Source organism: Schistocerca serialis, chromosome 3, assembly GCF_023864345.2.
Source record: "Schistocerca serialis cubense isolate TAMUIC-IGC-003099 chromosome 3, iqSchSeri2.2, whole genome shotgun sequence".
NCBI lineage: Eukaryota > Metazoa > Arthropoda > Insecta > Orthoptera > Acrididae > Schistocerca > Schistocerca serialis.
In genome coordinates, this window is record NC_064640.1 from 565047631 (window position 1) to 565075149 (window position 27519).

At 38.1% G+C, this 27519-nt stretch overlaps 1 protein-coding gene across 1 annotated transcript in view; it reads right to left on the reverse strand.

The window, feature by feature from the left end:
- The window catches only part of LOC126471020 (protein eva-1), a 333354-nt gene that overhangs the window by 48881 nt on the left and 256954 nt on the right, over positions 1–27519 (reverse strand). The window contains exon 5 of the mRNA XM_050099080.1: positions 10290–10433. Coding sequence (XP_049955037.1) covers positions 10290–10433 — 144 coding nt within the window. The remainder of the gene's footprint in view (positions 1–10289; positions 10434–27519) is intronic.

The following is a 27519-nucleotide window of genomic DNA, read 5'->3' on the forward strand; positions in this document are numbered from 1 at the left end:
CATTCCCCTCGTAACTCAGTACCATCCAGGACTGGAGCAACTAAATTATATTCTCCGCCAGGGTTTTGATTACCTCTCGTCGTGCCCTGAAATGAGAAATGTCCTACCCACTATCCTTCCCACCCCTCCTACTGTGGCATTCCACCGTCCACCAAACCTACACAACATACTCGTACATCCTTACACAACCCCTGCTCCCAATCCCTTACCTCATGGCTCATACCCCTGTAATAGACCTAGATGCAATACCTGTCCGATACATCCTCCTATCACCATCTACTCCAGTCCGGTCACTAACATCACCTATCCCATCAAAGGCAGGGCTACCTTTGAAACCAGTCATGTGATTTACAAGCTAAACTGCAACCACTGGGCTGCATTCTATGTAGGCATGACAACTAACAAGCTGTCTGTCCGCATGAATGGCCACCGACAAACTGTGGCCAAAAAACAAGTGGACCACCCTGTAGCTGAACATGCTGCCAAACATGATACCCCTCATCTCAATGACTGCTTCACAGCCAGTGCCATATGGATCCTTCCCACCAACACCAGCTTTTCTGAATTGCACAGGTGGGAACTTTCACTGCAATACATCCTACATTCCCATAACCCTCCTGGCCTCAACCTTCGTTAGTCATTGTCCTCACCCATCCAGCCGCCACCCTGATCCCATTCCGGCACTACACAGCCATCATTTCACCTCCACACTCAGTCTTTTAATTTATTTTTATTTTTATTTCTCTCCTTTCTGATACTTACCACCTCCCCCCTCTGCACCTTCTCTCCTGCCCTCCGTCTAAAGTGCAACACTTCACTGTCTGCCACTCCAACCATACAATCCCTCCCGCTCCCTGCCCCAGCCACCTCCTTACCCCCACCCAGTCACCACTCCCATCATGCACTGGTGCTGCTGCTCGCAGTGTAGTTTCAGTTCTCCAAGACTGCAGACGTGTGTGCAAGTTGCACTTGCGTGAGTGTGTGTGTGCGTGTGTGTATGGGTGTCTACTGCTGAAAAAGCTATGATTGTGTGAATCTTTTTATTGTGCCTATCACGACTCAGCATCTCTGCTATATGGTGAGTAGCAACTTTCTTTCTCTCGTACTGTTACATTCCATCCTGGATTTTCCATTGTTTGATTTCATTATAACTGTTACATATCATTCTGTTTTAACATATCCCCTCCCTCCCTCCCTCAATGAAGACATATATTTGTGGAAATTTAAAAATAAATACATCTGCAGGTAACAGGTATGACATATTTGCACTGATATATGACAATAAAGGCAATGATTCAAAGTGACAGACTGTGAACAGAGTAAGAAACACACATCTACCAATGTGAAGAACTTGTGCATTTAACTGACTCTTAGTGAGCTTATAAACAAATTCTGGGCACACTGGATAAGGTGTGTCATAAATGTATGAATGTTGGTGCTAGTGGGCAACGGAAGATGCACATATTCATTGTCCTGGTTACAAATGGCAGCAGCATATGGTCATTTTGGACCACTGCATCACATGACCATTCTGATGTTAAAGGCAACTACATCACAAATTAGGGTCAATGCTGCACTCAGATTGCCTAGGAGCATCAGCAATTGTTTCCTGGAAGCTGGACTATGAGCAAAGGTGGCACCTGCTATGAATCTTCTCATACTTCATCAGCATTCAACCTCTCTCACAAGATACAATAAAAACAGAAACTGAAAGGTGACTGAAGTAGTTGTGTGGTAAGAGGTGAGAGCAGATATGGTGACATATAGGGCCACATATAGACATCATGGTTTGAAGCCAATAATGATAGTTTATCTCTGATGTCTGTTGAGGGAGCACTGCACTGTAAATCCAAAACTTAATTCAGGAAATTATGTTGCCATTTCAACAATGTGAGGGAGACATAGTCTTCCAGTAGGACAATATCCATGTGATTACTTCTTCTCCACTCTCCAAGACTACTCTGGGCAGCAAGGCCTCCAGACCTTCCCCCTCTGAGAATATTGGGTACGTGATAGAATAGAGCCTTGTTAGTCTGCAATATTGTGATTCCTTGACTAATTGCAACAACAAGGAACACTATCTCCTAAGATGACAAGTAGCAAGGAACACTATCTCCTAAGATGACATCCATTAGTACCATGACCATCCTTACATATGATTTCAGGGTTGCACTGTAGCTAGATGAGGCAATTCAAGATACTGAGAGTGTTTAATGCAATCATAAAGCCTCAAAAATGAGCATTGTATAAAAATCTAGGAATATACTGCAGCCCCATGTTATCAACCCTGTACGGACTCTGAAAACAAAACTACATGAAATACAGTGCACACAAGGAAATTTAAGCAATCATTCTCCCAGTGTCAATGGAATGGAAAGGAACCCTAACATGCATTACAATGGAAATTATCCTCGGCCATGCACTTCACAGTAGAGATTAGAAAGAGAATGAGTATGAGTCTAATGTTGAGGGCTGAGTAAATTAGAAATCAAGGCACCACTGTTAGGTCAGCACTATACTGGTTTACTTCCTCCCCACAATAGTAGTTAAAGTAGCAGTGATGGGGCGATATGGCCAATTGTCAGGATCAGATGACCTCAACTGAAGCTGTGTTTTGTGATACTGTCAAGGATATAAGATTAAAATTAAGTGATGTAGTGTATACAACAGAGAATGTGCTACAATAGAGGAAGAATGATGTCTGAAACACATTCAGTGCTATAATCAACAATTCAGACAAAAAACATACACATTTCATCCAATGCAAATAAGTGTTTGTATTCTTGTTTATTCCACATTCATTATGAGAAAATACATGTATGCAGTCAAGCAAAAACAAGGCACTGAGGAATATCACTGTCCTGTGGCCAAAAGGTGTGCTATTTGTGTATTCTTTTGATCATGGCAACTTGTGTTCATGGGATAATAGCAAGTCATGTAGCTTATCACTCATTTTTGTAAATTTATTTTAATAATTAATCATTATTCATCCTCAAGTCCTGCTTCTTGTACTGTTGACATAGACTTGATAACATGTCAAAGGTGTGTGTAAGTCAACATAATTGTTAGACATTCTATGAATAGAGATGCAATATTAAAATAAATTTACAACAGGCTTCAAAAAGGTTTTACACACACACACACACACACACACACACACACACACACACACACACACACACACAGAGCAGGAGGGAGAGACAGAGACACAGACAGAGAGAGAGAGACAGATACAGAATAATATTCACTGCCAACTGATCAGTCATTGTATTGATATATAACAACTGTTATGTGAACTCTCAGGTTTTCTTGGTGTGACTGATTAATGCCATGCTTCTGTGTGTTCTGCTGAGCTGTTGTTTCTGTTTTATGCACAATATTTTAATGACTGATCCATCCATTTGCTTGGAGGCCAGGTGTCAAATATAAATAATAGCAACACTCGCAGCACCAGAAGAAGATGGCTAGGTTGGTTGTCAAAATATTGTGCATAAAATGAAAACAACAATTTGGCAGAACACCTGGAAGCACGCTATTAATAAACATGCCCAAAGGTTGCATATGTTGTGGCAATGCAGCCAGTCCTCAGCTATACCTCCAAACTCATGTACTTCCTCTCCTTTTTATGCTGGTGTAGTCCACTTGCACCTGACAACTGACTCAAATGGCGAGTTTTCACTTAAATGGGCAGCAGTGGAGACTTGCAACTTGAGTCTCTGAGCTTACAGAGGCTGCAAGTTTTTAGATGACATCATAAAACTGACTGGCAAGTTTAAAGCAAGTATATAGAGCACATTTTTGATCTCTATTTCACAGTGGTTTGCAGAGTATGGCTGTAGATGTATATCTGTTCACTTGCGTATGTATACAGTGCGAAAACTGTATAGTATGTTAATGAAACACAATTTATATTGAGTTATTGCTTCAGGTTGAAAAAACTCATTCGAGGAACTATAAAAAGTGCAAATCTTTCTTATTAACAAGGAATTGCTTCACGCAGTGAGCCTACCACTATCTGAAATACTACACACATTGAAAGGCATGAATAGCTTCATGAGCTACCATTGTTTCAGTTTCAGAAATGTGATGACAATATAGCTCATATGACAATTATTCAGATGACAATGATCAAATTTCTTAAAAAATTTAACAATGCTTTCAATACCAAAGAAGGGAAAAGGTTAATTTCTAATATCCAAGAGGATAAAATCTGCCATTCATTTTATGATGGAGCGTATATAAAAGCACTTGTTTTTAACACATTCAAACAGTGAATATACTAGCAAATTCAAGCACAAATTGCATTGTATGAATGCATGGTCTCACAGCAATTTAAGCTAACAAAATTTTCGTGACCTTCTAGCAATGTCATGTTGTTCAATATCCATGAGCTACCAGACAAGTGCTCCTTTGTCATTCATCACTTGATGTGGGTGGCAGCTAGAGAAAATTTGGTTACAAAAATTTTGTGCAGTTTTCTCCAAGTTTTTCAAGGTGTGCAGTTATGAACCACATAAAGAATTCTGAGAGTAGTAATTGCAATCTGAAAAGCTTTCCTTGTACATCCACAAAGTAGAATGTAGTTATATATGTAAGTATTCCAGAGTTCATATTCTAACCATTAAGTGGTCAAACACTGTGGTGAGTGCAACATGCTTGAATTTGATAGCTACTTTACAACCTGTGCCATCTAGATCCCTCGACCCCTCCCTCCCAATACCAGCTTCTCTGAATTATATAAATGGGAACTGCCCTGACAAAACATCCTTCAATCCCATAATCCTTCTGCCCTAACTCTCAGCTACTCCCTACCCAACACCCACACCCACTCCCGCACCATGATCTTAGCTTCGCTCATCCTACACTCACACCCTCATCGCTGTAGTCTCCCTCTTCTACTGTCAATCGCCCCCTCCCCACACCATTATGCACTGTGTACAGCTCTTCCTGTTTGTGGCAAGAATGTGCTCACCAGTGTCATATTCCTATCCCCTTCAACTGCTGCTACTCCCTCCTAGTCATCGACCACCTTTCCCTAACTCTCCCTCCCACTTCCTGTTTTATTTCTCCCTTCTCTCATTCCATCTGTGCATGCATATGTATGTGCACTTTGTATATCTCTGAAGAAGGATCTGTCCGAAAGGTAGCAACATTCTCAGCTTCGTTTATGAGTCTATCAGTGTCTGAGCACCTCAGGTGTTCAGTGAGTTGTTACCTTTATTCCTTCCATTATTTATATTCCACCAAGGATTTTCCATTACCCTATTTACAATTGTCTTCTGTTAGTCATGAGATAAGAATATGTAATGATGTAAGACTTTCTGTTCCCTTTTCTCTTAGAAGTTAGAAGCTTGTGATATTTGGAACCTATGCTTGATACTCATGTCAGCCTCCAATTGAGGATGAACACTTTATCTATATACAATCTGTACTTGGCCAAAACCCTGTAAGTTCATGGCAGTGGGCACTTGTAAAACATTGATATATTTGTTACTACACTTAACATTCATGGATGGAGCATGAGAGGAGTGACTGTCAGAGTTTTCAATATTTCTATTTCATTTCAGTGAGTAAAGAAAACCCATTTTTAATAACATTATCCTTCTTCATGATTACTAAGTGTCACCCTTTAGCCCAATACTAGATGTATCCATGTACTTGAACAGCATTCATGACAACTAGCAGAAGATCTGACAGAGAACCTGAGAAAATTCTGGTCATATGTAAAATTGCTGAGGGGCTCTAAAGACTTCCATTCAATCCCTTGTTGACCAGTCTGGTGTGGCTATTGAAGATAGAAAAACAAAAGTCAAAGTTTTAAATTTCACATTCAAGAAACTGTTCACACAAGAAAACCATACAAACATACCATCATTTGACCATTGGACAGACTCCTGTATGGACGACATAGAAATAAGCATACCTGGCATAGAGAAGCAAGTTAAAGATTTGAAAACAAATAAATCACCAGGTCTGGATGGAGTTCCAGTTCGATTCTACAAAAAGTACTCTATGGCAGTGGCCCCTTACATAGCTTGCATTTATTGTGAATTTCTCACCCAGCACAAAGTCCCAAGCAACTGGAAAAAAATGCAAGTGACTCCAGTGTACAAGAAAGGTAAAAGAATGGACCCATAAAATTACAGACCAATATCCCTAGCTTCTGTTTGCTGCAGAATCCTTGATCACATTCTCAGTTTGAAAATAATAATCATTCTTGAGGCTAAGAAGCTTATGTTCACAAATTAGCATGGTTTTAGGAAGCATCACTCATGCAAAACTCAGCTTGCTTTTTTCTCACATGATATACTGAGAACTATGGATGAAGGGCAACAGGCAGACTCTGTATTTATAGATTTCTGGAAAGCAATTGGCATGGTGCCCCATTACAGGCTGTTAATGAAGGTACGAGAATACGGAATAAGTTCACATATATGTAAGAGGCTTGAAGACTTATTAAATAATAGAACCCAGTATGTTGTCCTTTGATGGCAAGTGCTTATCAGAGACAAGGGTAACATCAGGAGTGCCCCAGGGAAGTGTGACAAGACTGCTGTTCTTCTCCATGTACATAAATGATTTCGCAGACAGGGTGGACAGCCGTCTGTTGTTGTTTGCTGATGATGCCATGGTGTCGAAGTTGAGTGACTGTAGGAAGATACAAGACAACTTAGACAAAATTTTCAATTGGTGTGATGAATGGCAGCTAGCCCTAAATGTGGAAATTGTAAGTTAATACAGATGAGTAGGAACACAGTATTACTAAAGTGCGCATCATTTATGACGGTGGCTGAGTTTAGGTTCGTTCTGCGTGTCTGACGTCACAAAACACAGTCAGCCAATGAACAGAGAATGACGTTGCCAGAGCTCTACTGCAGTGCAGAGCACAGGCGAGTGTATTCAGTTTTAGAAATGGTCAGTCATAAATAAGGTAATTGAACAAAAGCAATGTCTTGATAGCAGACTTTCTTTTATAGAAAGTTTGGAGAAAGCATTCTTTATACCAATTGCTTCATATTCTATTAATTAAGTAAACGAAACAAGCAATAAGCCTCCTAATTCAGGCGATAGCAAGGAAAGGTGTTTGTATCATTCTCACTAACCACTTTTTCACAATAAAGAACAGCAGTAATTGTTATTTCCTATTGTACTTCGATGAAATGTGAGTAATTCATAGTCATACCAACAGTGTCTGTCGGTATTTTGCATGATATTTTAAAGTCCTCCGGGAGATACGTTGGATGACAAGCTGCGTTAGTGTAATGGTAAAAGTGTAGGGCTGCTGAATGAAAGATTCTGAGTTCAAACCTGGTTCGGTGCTTAATATTTTCTTTACTTAAAAACAATAACGAAGTCTCTTACTTCATGAATTTTATTCGTTTTAATGTAATTTTTTGAAATTTCTAGTGGCAACTAAAATCGACCGTATGGAAAGTATACGCTATGGACTTTTACCTCTGCAAACTCTTCAAAATTTCATGCAATGGTTTACTACATTTAATGCTGCACAATAACTGCATTGAACATCGAAACAAAATTAAGTCATTTATGGAGAGAAGGTATCAGTCACGAAGATGTGTAAAAATCAAATTTTTGGGCCAAATAGTTTCTTTGAAATCAAATGATTAAGTGTGTCAAAGCAGTCGAAACACCATGTGTCTGCACAGGCAAACAGTGCAGTGATGACAAAATCACGCACATCGTGGAATGTGGGGAGCACGTCTCTGTAGCAGCCAAAGGGTTAATGCAGCCATGGTGGCTTTGCTTCAGAAACTGCGCGCTCCCCCCTAAACGTAAGTTTGCCAACTATACTATGGCGCTGCTTCTCTTGGCGCGTCCAACTGGCAACGCAGCAATCTTCCACGTCTGGGTGGGCATGCGCGAACCGCCAAGATAAAAGAATTGAACTATAGTGAGCAGGTTGACACATTCAAGTCATGTAAATATCTGGGTGTAATGTTGCAAACCAATAAGAGGTGGGATGAGCAAGTGAAAACTGTGACAGGGAAGGCAAATGGTTGACTTTTAGGAAAGAGTGGTTCACCTGTAAAAGAATTGCATATAGGATGATGGTGAACCTATTCTTGAGTACTGCTTGAGTGTTTAGGATCTGTACCAGGTTGGATTAAAGGAAGACACTGAAACAATTCAGAGATTTTTTATTGGTACATTCAAACAAAACGCAAATGTTATGGAGATGCTTCAGGAACTCAAATGGGAATCCCTGGAGGGAAGGTAGCATTCCTTTTGGAAAACACTAATGAGAAAATTTAGAGAACTGGCATTTGAAGCTGACTGCCGGGTGATTCTGCTGCCACCAACATACATCATATGTAAGGACCACAAAGATAAGATATAAGAAATTAAGGCTATATGTAGGTGTACAGACAATCATTTTTCCGTCTATTTGCAATTGGAACAGGAGGGGAAATGACGAGTAGTGGTACAGGGTACCCTCTGCCATGCACCTTACGGTGTCTTATGGAGTATTTATGTAGATGTAGATGTAGAAATGAACCATACGAAAATTTTCCTTCAGGACCTGTAGCCTTCTTTAGGTATTTTGCAACATATGAGACTCAACATAAAATGTCAAATCAAAGAGTACTACTTCTCACATTTCATGAAGATCCAAACTTAAATTTATCTCCTTTTTGAAGATAGTTATGAATCATTGCACCATGTTGGTTTCTTGTCACAATCTGATGAAATATTAGAACATTTTTATCAGATAACACTTCTTCATCAAATGATTAGCATATAACCTGAACAACTGTACTTCAGTCACACTTACACCTGAACAAACCAAAAACTACATTTTGTTTATTACAAACATTTATTAAGTTTGAATATAAATGTTTCTCAACCATTGTGTTTTTTTATATTTTTTTGTTCATACTGTGTCCTGCAGTCTATAGATTATTGCATCAGATCACATTTGAAACAGAACTTTTTGAGATGTTGATATTTTTTGGTAACTTTCCTTTATTTTAAGGCACCTGTCTGAATGTTTTCATAAATCATAAATGTTTGTTATTCAGGAAATGTGGGTTCCATAATACTGGGGTTTTATCTGAATTTGATGTGGCAAATAAACCAAGAACATTTTTGCAAGGGCTCCATCGCAAAAGACTTCGTAGCCACATTCTGTAATTTGTATTGGTACCAAGTACAAAAGTTTTATAACATAAACAGTTGATTACATTTTTTGACAGTATACAATAACTATATAACAAAATTTTGAGAACTTTTTTGAAACACTCTGTTAGCTGTTTCCTCTGATAATTTATATATGTCATTCATGCAAGATTTATTCCAGAAAACTGAAACATGTGAATACTCATATTGCCTGTAATGCTCAGAAGAGTTACTGTGCAAAAACACTTTACTTTGCCCAGTTCCACAGCATCCTACAGTACAGAATTATATTACAGGGTAATATGACATCTAATTCAGTCATCATCTTAACTAAAAAAGAACTGTAAGAACAATGCAATATGATTGATAAACAGATTCTTGCAAATCCCTCTTTCAAAAGTCATCATTCCTTCCCCTTCCCTGTATGTATATACCAGAAATTTGTAAATTTGCTACAGTGAATTTTAAAAAAAATGAAAATTTTAATATCCCTGATTGTGATCACAAAGCAAAGGAAAAAGTTTCATATAAAGTCAGTAAGGACATTAGCTTTTAAACTTCCACGAGAAACAGTGTGATACAAATGCATGAAATAATTTCATCATTCTCACTTTATTTGCAAAACCCTAACATTTTTAGAACCCATGAAGTACAAGAGACTTGAAACAAGGCAGTGCAGGTACTGCAAGGACTAGAAACTATTTAATGGAAAAAATCAATTATGTTATTAAATATTACTGTTTCTGTATTTTATGTAAGAGTAAGAGCAAGTGTGTGTGTGTGTGTGTGTGTGTGTGTGTGTGTGTGTGTGTGTGTGTGTGTGTGTGTGTGTGTGTGTGTTTGGACACATGAACATTTGCACACATTCATACACAATATTTATACTGTATTCCACAAGCTGGAAAGACTTTTTGGATGAACAAATAACTAAATGAGCATATGCTTACATTACCTTCTCAGTACTTCACAAATCAATGTGGGGGGCAGGAATTTATTTATATTTCATTTGAAGCCAAAAAATCACAGTTCATCACTACTCAATATTACATACTTTTAATGTGTTATATTTTTCATTCCTTTTTTTCATACTAAATTCATCAGAGGCAGTTATAAAAGACAAAAGAAGCATTACAATATGTGATCATACTTACCACATGTATAAACAACTTTGAGATACATCCGTGAGTCACTTCTGCAGGGTTTACCAAATGTTTCAGAATCAGCAGGAAGTGTGCAACGTCGTTTTCCATGACACATTCTCATGACAATTTCTGTGGCATAGCTCACCAGGCATGCTGCAGTAAAGCAGATAAAATTCAAAATTAGAAGTTTTAGGCTATTGGGTGAAGCATTAAGGATAGAAATTATGTACTGGTATTTTGATTAAGGGTTGTGACATCAAGTTACATTTATCCTATATGTAGAAACTACCTTCACAGCAAGCAGAACACACATTATGCAGCTGGGTATTTCATAGACTGTTCAAAGGAAAAATCACAAAATCAAATCATTTTCTTTCCTCTATGTTTGTAGTACAAGTCATAAATTACTGAAGAGTATAATTTTCAGTTGTGAAACATTTAAATAATGTCAGAAACAAAAACCAGTAGATTTTAAGCATTCTTTACTTTCACAGCAAGTAAGAATTTCATTTGAAATATGCTACTCAAGAAGAAATATACAGTTTCACTGAAGGCCACACAACTTCTTTATTTTGATCACATCTTCTTTAAAAGTATTTTCTCAAAAAAATCTTAAACATGGCTGTAACTTCAGCAACTGTATGACATTAAACTTGGAGATGTTGAAAAAAATCAGCCAACCAATTGCAAATATAGGTTCACTGGAACCTTCAACCTAGGTTTCCACAATTTTAAAATTGCTTTCATCAGCAGGTGTAATGGACCTTGCTACATCACATGCTCATTAAGTACTTCGAATAACACCAAACAGCTTGTCACATGAGACACTCATCTTAAGTGGACCTGAATGTCATGAGGGCCCAAAAAATGATTCTTCAATAAAATTCTGTTTCTTTCTGATTCTAAAAATATGTACTTTACATATATTACCTCATTTTCATGTTTAAATCCTTTTTAAAGCAGATGCAGCATGTGAATGCCTAGCTGTCACGTTACTGCCAAACACAAAACTTTGCCTGCAATGCCTCAAACACAAAACTTTGCCTGCAATGTCTCATAATTTAATTTTGGCGCCATTATTTCCATAGCAACTCATTTACATAATATCCTTGAAGAACATATTGACTATACTACGAGCAGGGATTTATTGTGATTGATTTTTCTATTGATATATGTAGAATACTTATGATTAGTTATGTTTTTTCCACGTGTTTGTGTCATAAGCTTGTTGCTGTCACTAAGTATTTCAATCATTTTGCATCATAAAGTGCCAAAAATGAAGAAGTTTAATTGCAGTAATAAATTTTATGGTAATCAAAACAAGCGTGTTGTTGGAAATCATAAAAACTAAGAAATTGCTACACAGCAGCAAAGTGAGGTTACGCCTAAAAACTCACCAGGCAATTCTTCAAAACACAAGTTGAAACATCAAACCAAAAATGAAGATGATTCTGGTGTTGTAAATAGTGGAAATAATGGTTTTATTTCAATTAGTAAGTGCAAGCTTTTCAGAATTTCTTTTGACTGTTGCTACATGTCAATACTGCAATAGTGAAAAATCCTTTACTTTTAGTGAGGACATAACTAAAAGAAGAAGCCTATCCAGGAAAACTGTAGTGGACTGTCAAGTATGTAAAGTAACAAATGACATTGCCTGTAACATGCCTGAAATAAAGTGAAGTGAACATTCACCTTGATTATTACATGAAGTATATCGTGAAGGGATAAAAAGCAATGCAGATATTCTGTGGATTTCCTACTGCTACCTATCAAATTTGGGAGGTAGTATAAGTATTTGCATTATGCCCTAACAAATAAATGGTAGATATTTGTCAATTTACTGATATTGTTGCTGCACTGCACAGTTTCTGACAGAAAAGAGGTCATACATCACCAAATGGAGTTGTCACAGTTACCTCTGTAGATCAGTGGCAGCTATTCCTTGAGGACTCCAGGACAGAACCCTCCCAATAATATCAATAATGGCAAAAGTTGCAGCATGTATTAATCATGTAAGAAAAATTAACTCAATTTTGCACATACCACCAGTGCATGTATAGGAATGATCAGTGTTTTTAGAATGGGTTGACTACCAGCCCACGTAAGTGAATTATCAATGTTTTTAGAATGGTTCAACTGTCAGATCCTCAGCGAACCACCCTGGCAGTTTAAAGGCAGGGAACACACATGTGTTGGGTGGAGTTAGTGCATTATGTTAGGGCTGCTTAGAGCGATGCCCAAGAAATAATATTTTAACTGCTGGTGATAAAAAATCTTACTTTTGATAAAAAGTTGGAACTGGAAAGGTTAGGACCACAAAGCCCTGATTTAAACATATACAGATTCAAAATACATGCAAAAGCAAAAGTAGTTTTACCAGAAAATTTGCTCCTACTTTATACAAACAAGCAAACTGACAGTGTGGATGTGGAATAAGGAAGGGTTTCTTCTGTTACATGTGTCTGGTAATGCATGTTGCAAAACGTCCTTAGACCACAGATGGGGTATCAGACATTAAACATTTAGCTGACAAAGTTAAGAAACAAAAAATTGAGTGAACTACACATGAACAGTAGCATCAAGTTTTCTGTGCTTGGCAAAGTCAATATAAGGCGTCAGCTGGATACAGCTTACAGAATGAGGATTAAGAAGTTTAATGAAGATGTTTCTAAGAATCTTTACATCCTTAGCAAGTTGATCGACTGTATCAAATCCTGTGGGAAATTTGAACTTGCACTAATAGGACATGATGAAACAGATACCTCAGAGAATTCCGCTTTTTTTTAAGCTTTGGACGATCTACGTTGAAGGAATATATTGAAAAAACCAATAATTTTGTAGTTTTGGGGCTTTCTAAAACAATTCAGACTGAGGTGCTGGTCTCTAAATAAGGTGTTTGCCACCAGCTGATTTCCAAAGAAATATTTCAAGCAGATTACGTCACAATTGAAGTTGATGATATGACAGATTGTCCAACTTTGTCTCACCTTGTATCTATGAACTATTGTTCAATATCAATTAAAAGGGAAATATATGAAAAGTTCATAAATTTCACAACACCCAAAAATCATACAGCTGCAGGAATAAGTAGTGAAGTGTTCAATGAACCTGACAAATTAAACATTGATGACTCTCCAGAAAAACTGATAGCTCAGAGCTATGATGGAGCTTCAATTATGAGTGGTAAGCACAATGAGGTGCAGGAAAAAGTGAAAGCAGTGCATGAAAGAACAAAATTTGTACACTGTTATGCCTGACAAATCAACCTCATTGTAGAGTGCTGTGCAACACAACAAAAAGAACTTTCAATATTTTTAGAAATTTACGGGGATTCTCTATTTTCTTCTCAATTGAGGAAGATGATAGCAATGATTATTCAACGACTGCTAAAGCAGAATGAGGTTTTCACTCTGCAGCGGAGTGTGTGCTGATATGAAACTTCCTGGCAGATTAAAACTGTGTGCCGGACCGAGACTCGAACTCGGGACCTTGCCCGCGAAAGGCAAAGGTCCCGAGTTCGAGTCTTGGTCCAGCACACAGTTTTAATCTGCAAGGAAGTTTCATATCAGCGCGCACTCTGCTGCAGAGTGAAAACCTCGTTCTGTAAACATCCCCCAGGCTGTGGCTAAGCCATGTCTCTGCAATATCCTTTCTTTCAGGAGTGCTAGTTCTGCAGGGTTTGCAGGAGAGCTTCTGTAAAGTTTGGAAGGTAGGAGATGAGGTACTGGCAGAAGTAAAGCTGTGAGGAAGGGGCATGAGTCATGCTTGGGTAGCTCAGGTGGTAGAGCACTTGCCCACGAAAGGCAAAGCTCCCAAGTTCGAGTCTCGGTCGGGCACACAGTTTTAATCTGCCAGGAAGTTTCAACTGCTAAAGCAGTTGGGTTTTGGTAACTTCTTAACAATGACCAAGAGTTTCTCTTTTGGCTTCAGTTTTTCAATAAAATCCCATGAAATTTTGTTTAAGCAGCTGCAACATAGAAATGTAGATAACGGCAAAGCTTTCTGATTTCTAGTCAGTGATAAAACTCATGAGAAATTCTCTTGATCTTGATCAGCACTGCAAAGAGGGGAATGAAAATGAAGAGATCACCACCCAAAATGTTTCCATTTAGAACACTCCTGTAAAACTTGCAGAGGAAGTCTATGACCTTGTTATGACTAACACTGATGAACATTTCCCATTTAGCACCTTTGTCAGTAGCTATATTATTCCAATCCAGTTTGTTTCAAAAACACAAGCTGTTGTTCCCCAACACAGAATTTCAGACTAAAGTTAAATTATTTGACTTAAACGAAAATGAACTGTGGCAGGAAATTATAGCCATAAACATTAGAAATGATTTCCAAACAGCAAATGGAGCTTTAACAGTTATGAATGGTATCAGCAACAATAATTTAGAAAGTGATCCACCACAATCAGTGAAACTTTTATGGATGATTTTTAAAGTACCAATGACAACAGCAGAAAATGAGAGGTGTTCCTCCATGCTGAAAAGAATAAAGACTTTCACTAGAGACATTATAAAAGAAGAGGGAGTGAGTGCATTACCTATATGCTCTATAGAAAAAACACTTTTGAATGTGCAGAATTTTAATGAGCTTGAAATTGTCCACTTTGCTGAAGGGAAGGAGAAGAGAGACCTATTAATTAAGGTAAGAATGTCATTTTAATTGTACTCAGTAAATTACTGTCTTGCCTGCAGGAAAGTTCAAAAACCACATTCCTTTGTAAATTTTTATGCTTTGATACCAAAGTAAAAAATTGTGTTAAATGAAGATTTAAATTACGTCACTTGCTTATACACTAAATGCTGTATTTTCCACATTCAAGAAATGTTCTGAAGAGACAAAATGTTGCACGCCCCTCTTAACCCACAGTCCACCAGCCGTCACTGCTGTTGACAAAGGCAATGTCTGACAAAGCACTGTCAGGGTTGCTCCAGTAGGGTAAATGAACACAAATGTGACAAAAACTTTCATGTTTCAGTGATGGTATGGAAAGCAAGGGGGCAGTCTCTAGTTTTAGTAGATAAACTCCTACATGTGCTGTGTGATACACTTAATAGTTTGGTGATGGTGACTCTCAGAATGGTCTAGCCTTTGAAAAAAACATCAAAAATATGCTGGGCTATGAGATGAGAAAAGTAATTTGAGCAATTCTGTCTCCCAGAATATCCACTGATGAGTATCCACACCATGGCCTCTGCCCAAATGAAACACTTCATGCTAAAAGTATGACAGGTTTGAACAAATTGGTGAAAACATACATATGCATACCCCATTTACAGAAACTGTTCTGGTATAACTAAAACCAATATACAGAGATGCTTCAGATTCTTATCTTCTGTAAAAATGTTTACATGGAAAAACACAGAATCCAAATGAAAACTTCAAAAGTTGTATTTGGGAATACTTGCCAGAACCTGTTTTTGTTGGCATGGAAGTTTTCAGATTGGTGTAATGGATGCCATAATATGTTTTAATGATGGAGTAACAAGCAGATTAAAAAGCATGAGCAAATTAGGCATCAAAACTGGGGACAACATGAAAAGTGGGGTGCTGCGAGTGGACTGACAATGTGTCACTAAAGATGAAGAATCTGCTGAAAGCATGACAAAGGAGGCCAGAAAACAAAGAACAGGAAGAAAACTAAAGAAAATGAAAAGAGCGCTCAGAATCAGCAAGATTACCCAGCTGGAATGTTTTGACATGTTATCACTGAGAAGAAAATGACGTGCAAATATTTAGTTTCAATTTCCCGTGACCAATGTTTTTGCATACTTAGGTTCATTATCCCATCCAATGTTAAAGCTACAAAAACAAAATTTTGCAGGAATAATAAATTGTGCTTGCCTATACAGTGAACCATATTATACAACAATGTATTAAATATTTTAAGCTGGAGCATGTCATATGTCCTTAAATTATTAGGAGAAAAAATTGACTTCTAAGGAACATTTCTTTAAAAATACACAAAACAACAAATTGGTAAACATTCCTGGTTTATTGTTTCAACAAGTTAATAATTAAAAGAATAAAATTTGCTTTGACCTTTTATTTTGAATAGTATGGAAGTACAGTGTACCTAAAATAAAAATTACACATAATTCAGTACATAAATTAAAAATCAATATTCACTCCACTACATATTCCACAGTTTTTAAATTTTTTTGATATGGAGGTCTCAGTATACTACTTATTTGGTTAGAGTTTCATTACAATATCTAAATTTTTTGAGTTATTAAATATGGAGTTACAAACAAAGACTGCAGGCCACAATGTCCAGGTCTACAAGCCATGACTTAGGATTGCACCACTGTACTATTACTGGTGTGCAGATCAAATGTTAAGGGTAGTGTCCCAGTGACAAGAGCCTTTGTCAATGGGCCACTGCACTTAGCATTTGTTCTGCACACATGTAATACTACAGTGCTTCAATCCTAATTAATGGCTTGTAATTATTTGTGTTCTTCAGATGGATGTCTCATACGACAAGAGGTGTTTGACTTTATTCAGGGTATTTAATCAGCATGTGATGTAACAAGACCCATGACATCTTCTGAAGAAGATAATTTTAAAATTGTGGAAACCTAGATCATGGGTTCCAATAAACCTTTATTTGCAACTGGTTGGCTGACTTTTTTGACCTCTCCAAGTACTGTCTCTTCTTAAATTTATTGTCATTTTTCAAAATTTATGGAAGAATTCAAATCTATTTTATAATGGATTATGTTAGTAAAATAAGGAATCTCTCATGTAATATTAAGTTTTTCAACACATATTTTCATGCAATATTCTATTTTGTATAAAAAGAGAAAAAGTGAAAATCATTGCATGGATTCCCACAGTGAGGGGCACAATGAATGAAACAGAAACGAATGATAGCTATTACAATAACTGTCAACAGTTGTCCTCATTCTGGAAGGATGGAAGATTAAAGTCATCAACGGAGAGTGCAAGCTCAAACTGAAAAGAATATTGGTTGTGTCCTTTTCAGAAGAACCATCTCAGTATTTGCCTTAAGCAATTCATAAAAACAACAGAAAACTGCATTCCTCAAGTCTGGATGTGGATAGATATCTGGTTTTCCTAAATGTGCATTAAGGGCCCTGTCAACCTCAGAAGATATGCAACATGAAAACAAAGGTCTCATTTTCTTTAGTAATGTTAGAATGCTTCAAATAGATTCTCACAAACACACTGGGGTAGAATTTTTCTCAGATTTCAGATTGCCTGTCACATAATCCAGTGTGGCTGGTTTTGTTTCAGTCACAAAGTTCTTGTACCACAATCATTTGGCACAGATTCTTGTGTAAGATTCTGCAGACATTGGTGCAACGAAAGTGAAGCATTTAGAGATCTGTTGCAGCTAATCCCTAGAAACAAAACTGAATCAATGACAGAAATATTGCTGCATCTGTACAACTGAATCTCTCTCTCTCTCTCCCCCCCCCCCCCCCCCCCCCCGCCCTTCACTACTAGAATAGTATCTGTTCTGAACTGAAATAGCAGTGTTGCTTTCTGCAGATTTCATAAAGGCTTCAGGATGGATCCAGTAAAACACCAGTCTACATGGGAAGAAAGACTATATGGAAATTATTTTTGTGGTTTATATTGTGGTATATTGTTACATAGAGTCTGGAACAGATTGCCAGTTGTGAGATCATGGTCACTGACAAGAAATAATACTTCTTGTTAAAAGTATGTTTATTAAGTACGCACATAGAAATACATGTAGCTGAGCTGCTTGCCTCAGTATATAATGTTTCTATCCATACATAGGCTCACAGAAAATGTTGTAGTAAATTCCAGTATGTTACAAATAATTAAGTCCCATAACATTCGAGGAATCATGTATGTTAAGTGATAAATAATTGCAGAAGATGGGAATAGAATGGACAATCTATGCACTGCTGGCATGTGACTGCAGCTGCTACACCTTGGTGAACAACCCACAGCATGAGGTTGTATCATAGTTAATGCAAAAGTAGTTATTACTAGGCACAGATAATATTAATGCACAAAAGTAGTTAGTGTAAGCATTTCAACATCTACACTGAGGCCTCTGTAAGTAGTGTTGTTATGTAAAGCACACAGTACTATTGCTGTTCACAATAGCCAAATAAATCCAGTAGTTACTAGCTCACATTACTACATGTCATAATTCTGTGAGAAAATAAGGAGTGAAAGAAAGTAAAATAAGCTAAAACTTTTGTCTGTTGGTCAGCACAATCAGAGGAAATTATAAGTTCAAAACATCTTCTAGTCTAGTAAGTCAATTTATTTATTTACAAGAGCTATCATTTCCATTATCCTGTGCCGAGTGAAAATCTCATTCTGGAAACATCCCTCAGGCTGTGGCTAAGCCATGTCTCTGCAGTATCCCTTCTTTCAGGAGTGCTAGTTCTGCAAGGTTCACAGGAGAGCTTCTGTAAAATTTGGAAGGTAGGAGATGAGATACTGGCAGAAGTAAAGCTGTGGGACCGGGCGTGGGTCGTGCTTCGGTGGCTCAGATGGTAGAGCACTTGCCCGCGAAAGGCAAAGGTCCCGAGTTTGAGTCTCGGTCAGGCACACAGTTTTAATCTGCCAGGAAGTTTCAGATCACATCTTTTTTCTATGTTATAAAACTATTTTGCCTTATTCCTTAAATTGTGGATATTCTGGTAATTTTATTCTGCAGAGGTGTTAAAAACTTTAGTCACTTCAACCAACAAACTTTGCTTCTAGTCTCAGATCCTGTAGTCCAGCAACTATATATTAAATAATGCTGACCTATCATCGTACAAACTAATTAAATGCACAAATTCATCCTCAGCGCACTTCCTGGCAGCTTTCTTCATCTTTTTTTTCTTTTCTTTTTGCGGACACATTTACTGTCATTCACTTCACCATGCAAATCTGTTGTGGAAATAGTCTCATCTGTCCCAGCAACACTAGTACAACTTTGCAGAGCAATTAGTTGCAACACATATGTGATGCAATGGGTACCACACCACTCTTTCATCTGTATCAATGTAGCTTTGAGTCTGCTCAGTGACAGTTTCTTTTTGTTTGTTAATTCTATGAAGTTTTTATAAGTTCTTTGCTGTGTTGTGTTGCTTAAGTCTAGAACTTTTGAAATAGGCTGGCCACTCATGGCATCCATCACCTTCCATTGATTGTGGCAGTACTCATGTGTATCATGATATGTTGTGTGTTTTTGAAAATTTGTGAATGCCATGATAAATCATGCTATATCATCAATATTAAACCTGATGTGTGCTTTTTAGAAACTTTTGGTAACAGTATCCTTGTTCAAAAACAAGTCATCCGCTAATTTTTTCTCATGTACCATAATCATATACATGCTTATGGTACATGAGAAAGATACATACTGACATATGACTTGAAACTGCACAAGAGACTGTCTGTGAAAGACTCAGTATCAAGAGTGGCCACACATTTATAATTGGATCATCCTATCGACCACTAAGCTCACTCTTTAATGTAGCTGAAAACTTCAGAGAAAATCTTAGTTCATTAGTACGTAAGTTCCCCAATTATATGATAACCTTTGGATGAAATGTTAATCATCCAACAATCAGATGGGATAGTTACAGTTCTGTTAATAATAGGCATGACAACACATCCTACAAAGCCACTTAGAACAGACAGTTTGAAATCCCACTCACGATTTAAATATATTGGATCTAACACAGCAAACAGATCTGATCTCTTTGAGGATCTCCACATTAAAACTGGTAGCAGTGACCATGAGGCAGCTGTAGCAACAATGATTACCAAAGAAGAAAGGGCAACTAAAACATGTAGACAGATTTATATATTGAGCAAACTAGACAAAGAGGCAGTAATGTCATACATAATGAAAACTTTGGAACTTTCATCTCATGACAGGAACATGCAGCAGAGCTGTGGCTCAAGTTTAAAAGAATAGTTGATCATGTACTAGACAGATATGTACCTAGTAGAACAGTTTATAATGAATGGGAAGCTCCATGGTGTACTGTCACTGTAAAGAAACTTCTAAGGAAATAGACACTACAGCTCAACAGGTGTGCTGTGTGCAACTAGTGAAGTGATCAACAAATGAAATAGGTTGAACTAGTGATGAGGGTACATTATATGTGCGTAATATCTTTTGACGTTGTTATCTTTGGTTTGCTTGGGTGATTTTATTTGTGATACTTGCTGTATATGTTGTCCTCTTGTATGTAACTAGCATTGTGCTGTGTTAAATAAAGAATGCGTATCAAAGTGCTGTGACTCATTACCCCACATAGGTGTAAAACAAAGCATAGGGTTGTAGATAGGTAGATACCTAAAGAAATGAGCTTGTCTCTAAAGAGGGCAGTGCCTGAAGCCTTCAGTGACTACCGTAGCATAATATTATCAAACGATGTCTCACAAAACTTGAAGAAATTCTGTGTGTATGTAAGGCCTGTTGGTGGCACTGAAATCCAGACACTGTAACAACACAATTAAGTCAAGACATCAACACACACTTTCAACACATAAAGACACAGCACAGTTTTTGTTAACATTAATTTGAGCTCAGATGATAATTCACTGTGAGGTATTTCTGTGTATGCAACAGTGTCTGTGAATACAACAAGTAAGACATTCTGTTAGTAGCACAGGGAACTGTTTGCATAATTGTTGTCATTTTTCTGTCTTTTCAGACCAGTGATTGCTGATATTACTACTCATTTTTGTGATCCATTTTCTCAAAAGTTAAACAATACAGAACTGTGGAACGTTTAATAAAAAGCAACTGAAGTATGTAAAATATTTTAATATGTATGTAAGAGAACTGCACTGGTTAGGCACACATTTTAATTACTGTAATAGCATCAGGAATAGTCTGTGGCTGGTTGGAAACATGGTGAGTCAAGGGGGTTCACCTCCCTAGCAGCGATATAAGTTGGTTGAAGTGCAGTGGAATGGAAAAGTATTACCTAGATGAAAAGCATGACCTGTCATAATTTCAGAGGTGATATATTAACACAGGAAGAAGAAATTTACTGTCCTGGTTGATGAAGTATAAATAGGCCATAGAGATGCTTTAGGGGATGGCAATAATATGACATCCCTTAACACACAAGCTTGTTGATACAAACACTTTATTATATCTTTCCACACCACAGAGCAATATGAAATTCAGAACACCTTAGACCAACAAGAGAGAGAAAGAGAGCTTTGTAATAAAAAAAAAAAAAAAACATGAAAGACATAGATCACCTTAACGACATTCCTCAACTTTATCGATTATCAGCACATCTATCATGTCATCCCCCCGCCCTGCCTCACACACATTCTACAGAGCTATAGCTCAGCCACAACTGCCAACCATTACATATGCATTGATTACAATAATGAAAGTTCATCATTGCATTGATTGCTAAAAACCAGGTGCACCATGAACCCACAAAATCCTGCACATGATCACTATGCAGGATCACACCTGCACAGCTTGTGGAGCAGACTGTGTAGGCATAAGGATACATCTGAATGACCCTGACGTTCACGCATATGTCCCCACCATGGCCCGCACATTAGGATAGATCCGTCATCATCAGTATTAGTGGGCTTAAGATGATTCACCAATACTGTATCCCGTCTTCTGTTCCTATTGATAATTAATGTTGTGTCATTCCTTTCAATTGCTTGAAAGGGGCCAGCATACTGAGGAGCAAGTGGTGATTTGACTGTGTCACCTCTGACCCACACCAGACTACATGTAAAGAGATCTTTATTATAGAAGAAGGGTTGTTACCATGCCATACAGCATTCACAAGTTGGAGACAATGCATGTGCATTTGGAAGGTTCACAAAATATTGGTGTACTCACCAACTGATAAAGTGGGAGAATACATGGGGGAAATGAACCTGCCTGGTATTTTTAAAGTTTCACCATGCCCCAGTTGGGTGGTGGGACATTTAATTTGCTCCTTTCAAACAGTCTCACTATCATCAATGCGTGGCAATGGATAGATATCTTTATTCACAGTTTTATTCAGTCATCAGTAGAAACATCATGTGCCATCCTCCATCTTCACAGTGACCACATGGGAGAACCAAGGCCTTCCTGAATGTTCAGTGCTGTTATCTTACAGCATTCTCCACTTCCGTATTATTCATCATTCAGTCATTAACACATTATATGAATGCTGTAACTGTATTGAGGCTTTCTTGATGAGGTGGATGGAGAGTCTTCAGCAGATGTAGGACTAACTTCAAGTATGCCTCAAGAAACCATGTTGGGACCCTTGCTGTTCATGTTGTATATTAATGACCTAGCAGACAATGTTGCCACAATCTGTAGTGCATGCAGTGTGGTGTATTGGTTTGTGTCACTGGCTGGTGTGTCGTGAGTCATCCATTCAAACCCGACCATTAGCAGTTATTCTGGAATTTTCGAAGTTTGCATAAAGAGCCACACTCAGTTTCAGGAGTTCAATTATGTTCTGGCTGTACATATATAAACATGCTTTCAGTGTTATGTGTTGTATTTCACCGGCGATGCTGTTTTCAGATTTGCACTTGAGTGCAGTTACAACTTGGCATAGTTTGGTGGAGATTCTGAGTACTTCAAAATGTCTACACCACTGTAGTTCCCATTAGGCAACATAAATCGCATCACCTACATGAGCAGGAATTGGAATAAAAGCAGTACATTGTTCCCACAATCCGTATATTCAGGAGACCAATGGGTTCCAAGTCAGCAGTAAGTCAGCTGCAGATTGGAAGAATGATTAGAGTTTAACGTCTTGTCAACATGGAAGTCATAAGAGACAAAACATGAGCTTGGATTACAAAAGAATGGCGACAGAAATCAGCCATGCTCTTTTCAAAGGCACCATCCTGGCAGTTGCCTGGAGCAATTTTGGGAAAATATGGAAAGCCCAAATCTCGATGGTCAGACAGGGATTTGAACCATTATCCTCCCAAATGCAAGTCAGTGTCCTAACTTCTGCACCAGCTCACTCAGTAGTTGACCATCAGGCATCCACCAGTGTTTTCCAGAAATGCTGGTAAGGATCTGACAAAATGGCTGAAAGGATTCAACCGAGTCACCAAATACAATGGCTATCCACAAAGTACATTGTGTTTTGGAATTAAAAATAAATAAAGTATTGGAAATTTTTTTTATTATATACAGATGAAAGCCACACTTTAATACTACTTTTCTACATAGTTGCCATTTAAATTAAGGCACTTATTGTAGCGATGGACGAGCTCGGAAATTCCTTCGTCGTAAAATTCGGCCGCCTGCTCCTTCAACCACATGGTTACCTCTTCTTGAAGCTGTGCGTTGTCATCAAAACGCTGCATAGCCAACCACTTCTTCATTGCTGGGAATAAGTGGAAGTTGCTCAGTGCCAGGTTGGGACTGTATGGCAGATGAGGAAACAACTCCCACTTAAAAGATTTGAGAACTTCACGAGTGGCATTTGCCGTGTGGGCCCGGGTGTTGTCGTGAATCAGCAAGATCTTTGAGCCCAACTTTCCCCTGCGCTTGTTTTGTATTGCTCTTCTGAGGTTGTGCAGAGTTTGGCAATACCTTTGAGAGTTTATTGTAGTGCCTCTTTCCAGGAAATCCACAAAAATCGTATTTCTACCAGGTTACAGATTAATCACGTGGTTGAAGGCGCAGGTGGCCGAATTTTACGTCGAAGGAATTTCCAAGCTCATCCATCGCTATGATAAGTGCCTTAATTTAAATGGCAACTATGTAGGAAAGTAGTATTTAAGTGTGGCTTTCATCTGTATATAATAAAAAAAATTTCCAATACTTTATTTATTTTTAATTCCAAAACGTAATGTACTTTGTGGATAGCCTTCGTACAACAGGTTGAATAACATGATGTGTTTGGCAAATGTGTACTTTTTCTTGTACAGCAGTTTGAGGACAATGACGAGAAGCTAAATAGGTGGGATAAATCCAGGCTGAAGTGGAGAAAACATTTGACATCAATCAGCAACAAAAAAATCGAAGAATAGGTCACTATATAATAGGGAAATGTCACGGTTCTACATACAGAATGTTTTGACTATTCCACAATGTAAATGTGAATATGACAGAAGCTGACAAAACCTCACAACTTCATGAGAGGAGACATAGACGAAGTGTGTTAAACACTTTTGGTAATGGATGTCACACTAACTGAGGAATTCGTCGAGTGATGTCAATGATCTCAACCCCGTTACATGCTAGGTAGTGAGAGAAGAGTTATGACATTTTACAGCAAGCAGAACAATCAAACAGTCATGAATGTCAGCTTGAAATGTCAGGAGGTAATAAAAATGTTTCAGAAGATGTGTATTGATCTTTAGCCCCCACCTCCATCACTAGCAAACACGCCAGAAAAAATTTACTTCGGCAACTCGGGCTTATGCACAGTTACCAAATGACAAACCAGCACCTGACCAACACAGATATCACCACCTCTTCTGCCAAGTATAATACTCTGCAGAAGAACAAACATTTGGAGGATAGAAGATGAAATGCTTATATGTTTCCACTGTTGATGTCCCAGGCATGTTGAAGGCGAGTTCTCGACGATTATTACACTGCCAGATGTCAACCATCACAACAGTTCTGTTATGCCATTCTAATGTAGACAATTACAGTCGACCTGTGGGATGAAGCCCATCATTGTACCCTGGACAAGGATGCTCCACAAATCGCCATAGCCATTCCCCGTCACTGTAAAGAGGTACAAGCCACTCGCCTAGCCACTAACTTCAACAAAACTAAGCAAGGTGATCATCTATGGAGGTGAGGCATCACAGGTCAAAATCCTCCACAGTTGACAGTCATCAAGATGCTAGGAAATTTCATTGATGTAATCATCAACATCTGTCCTATCCAGGTACCAGTCAACTTCGGCTTCCTTTTCTGTAATATTGGATGATTATCATTGTCAGCTAACTATGTTCCATGATACAAAAATGATTGTGTTGAAAGTCAAAAATTGGAAAAACATCCAGCCAACAGGAGCATGTATTGTATGAAAGTACACAGCCCTTTGAACCTGTCATTTTAACAGAATTTAGTCATAACATTATTCTTAGATGGGAATTCTTGCAAGACTCACAAACAATCAAATACCATGGTAGATCAGAGCTCTAGACTCATAAACCTATTCCAAGAAGAACAAATAACAAAGACTGCTCTGGGGAACTGTTTGCCATTGAAGATGTCATTACACCCGCTGTCATCAATGAGATGAATTCCTGTCACCAGTCAAGACACTCAGTTAAACTGTGAAGCTTTTATCGATTGCAAAATCTTACTCAGGCACACAAAAGAAATCTATATGCCAGTGAAGACTGTTGGTAGGCAGAGAAAATTTTTGGATCACTACCTGTCCTGAGCAGCCATACCTCATCGCAGAGACAGTCAAACCACTCCAGCAAGGGCAGCTTAGTGTCACTGATGGTCAACCATGTTCTGCTACCACTACAGATAATGCAGGACAGAAGGCTACTATCGAAATGCAAACAGAATCTCGCCTGACTCAGGAAGCATCGGTGAGCAACAGTCATTCTGCATCAGTTTTTGGATGCTTTCAAATCCAAAGTGGAGAAAAGACAAACCAAACTGCCCATGGCAAAACATCATTTCAACACTGGGCATCATCCACCAATCAGCTAGCATTCATATAATTTGTTGCTGACCAAATGATGAATAATATGGAAGTGGAGAAGATGCTGTAAGATGACATCACTGAACGTTCAGGAAGTCCTTGGTCCCTGTGAAGACGAAGGATGGCACACGGCATTTCTACTGAAGACTAAACAAAATTATGAAGAAAGATGTCTATCCACTGCCACTCACTAACGACAATGAAACTGTTTGGAAGGAGCAAAGTATTTCTCAACTAAGGATGTGCAGAAGGCTACTTACTGGCAAATGGTGATAGCATCCATATCCTCCACATGAAACTCTACTGCAGACCTGAAGTGCAGGTCAGTGATGAGAAATTCAATGAACAGAAGAATCACTTGATAACTGCAAAGCATCAATAGGAGGGGTTATTTTCATTGCTCATCATAGTAAAGAGGAAGTGATGACATGAGCAGAACATGACATTCCATCAATGCTGTCTTACAGAGGACCATTGATGAGATCCAGATCCACAGTGCTGTAGGCAACTCCAATGAGAACTTCTGTTGTTTCTTGAGGGAAGGGCACAGTGCCACAAGCTGTGGTGCAGGCAGTGTGGGGTGGGTAGTGGTTAGTGCTCTAGCTCACCAGTTCAAACTCAACCACCAGCAATTATTTGTTATTTAGTATATATCATTTATGGAACATTCTGGAAATATCTTATGTTTATAATGTTTGTATGGTATGTAATATTTTATCTCTGTGTAAAAAACAGCATTCTGAAATATGTGGTGTTTGTATATATATCAGCACTCTCTGTCGAGGAGTTCAGTACTGTTCTGGCTATACGCTGATGTTCATGACGAATGTACTTTTGGTGCTACATGCTGTGTTTCATTAATGAACCTGCTTTTAAGATTTGGAGTTCAATGTGGTTATGTTGTGACAATATTAATAGTAACTTCAGGCTTTTTGTACACAATGCATTTATCAATAATTAGGTATTGTCTGGAAAAATCTGTGCAGATAATCAGTCAGATCGTGATATGATTTCAAAGTGCTACAACTTGATAACGTTCATTAAATGTTTAGAAGTGTGGGCCTACAGTTTTGCACTTTACAAAATTAAGGAACATAGCATCCTATGAATATAATATCGAAGAGTGGCAGCTAGAGTTAGTCAACTCATACAAATACCTTTATGTAACAGTTTGTGCAGATATGCAATGTGATACATATGCTCAGTCAAAGCAGGCAGCAGACTTCAGTTCATTGGTAAAATGATAGGCAAATGCTATCAGTCTAGAAAGGAAATTGGTTACAAAATATTCTTGTGATCCATCCTATAATATTGCTCTTATGTATGGAACCCATATCAAATAGGACTAACAGGTGGTATTGAACATATACAAAGAAGGGCAACAAAAATGGTGACACGTATGTCTGATGCATGGGAGAGTGTCAAGGTGATCCTGAAGACACTGAACTGACCTTTCCTTCAAGATAGATGCAAACAATTTCAAGGAAGCCTACTTAAAAAGTTTCTAAAATCAACTTTAAGTGATGAATGTAAAAATATGTTGCAATACCCTACGTATTGCTCCTATAGGGATTGTAATGACTAGATTA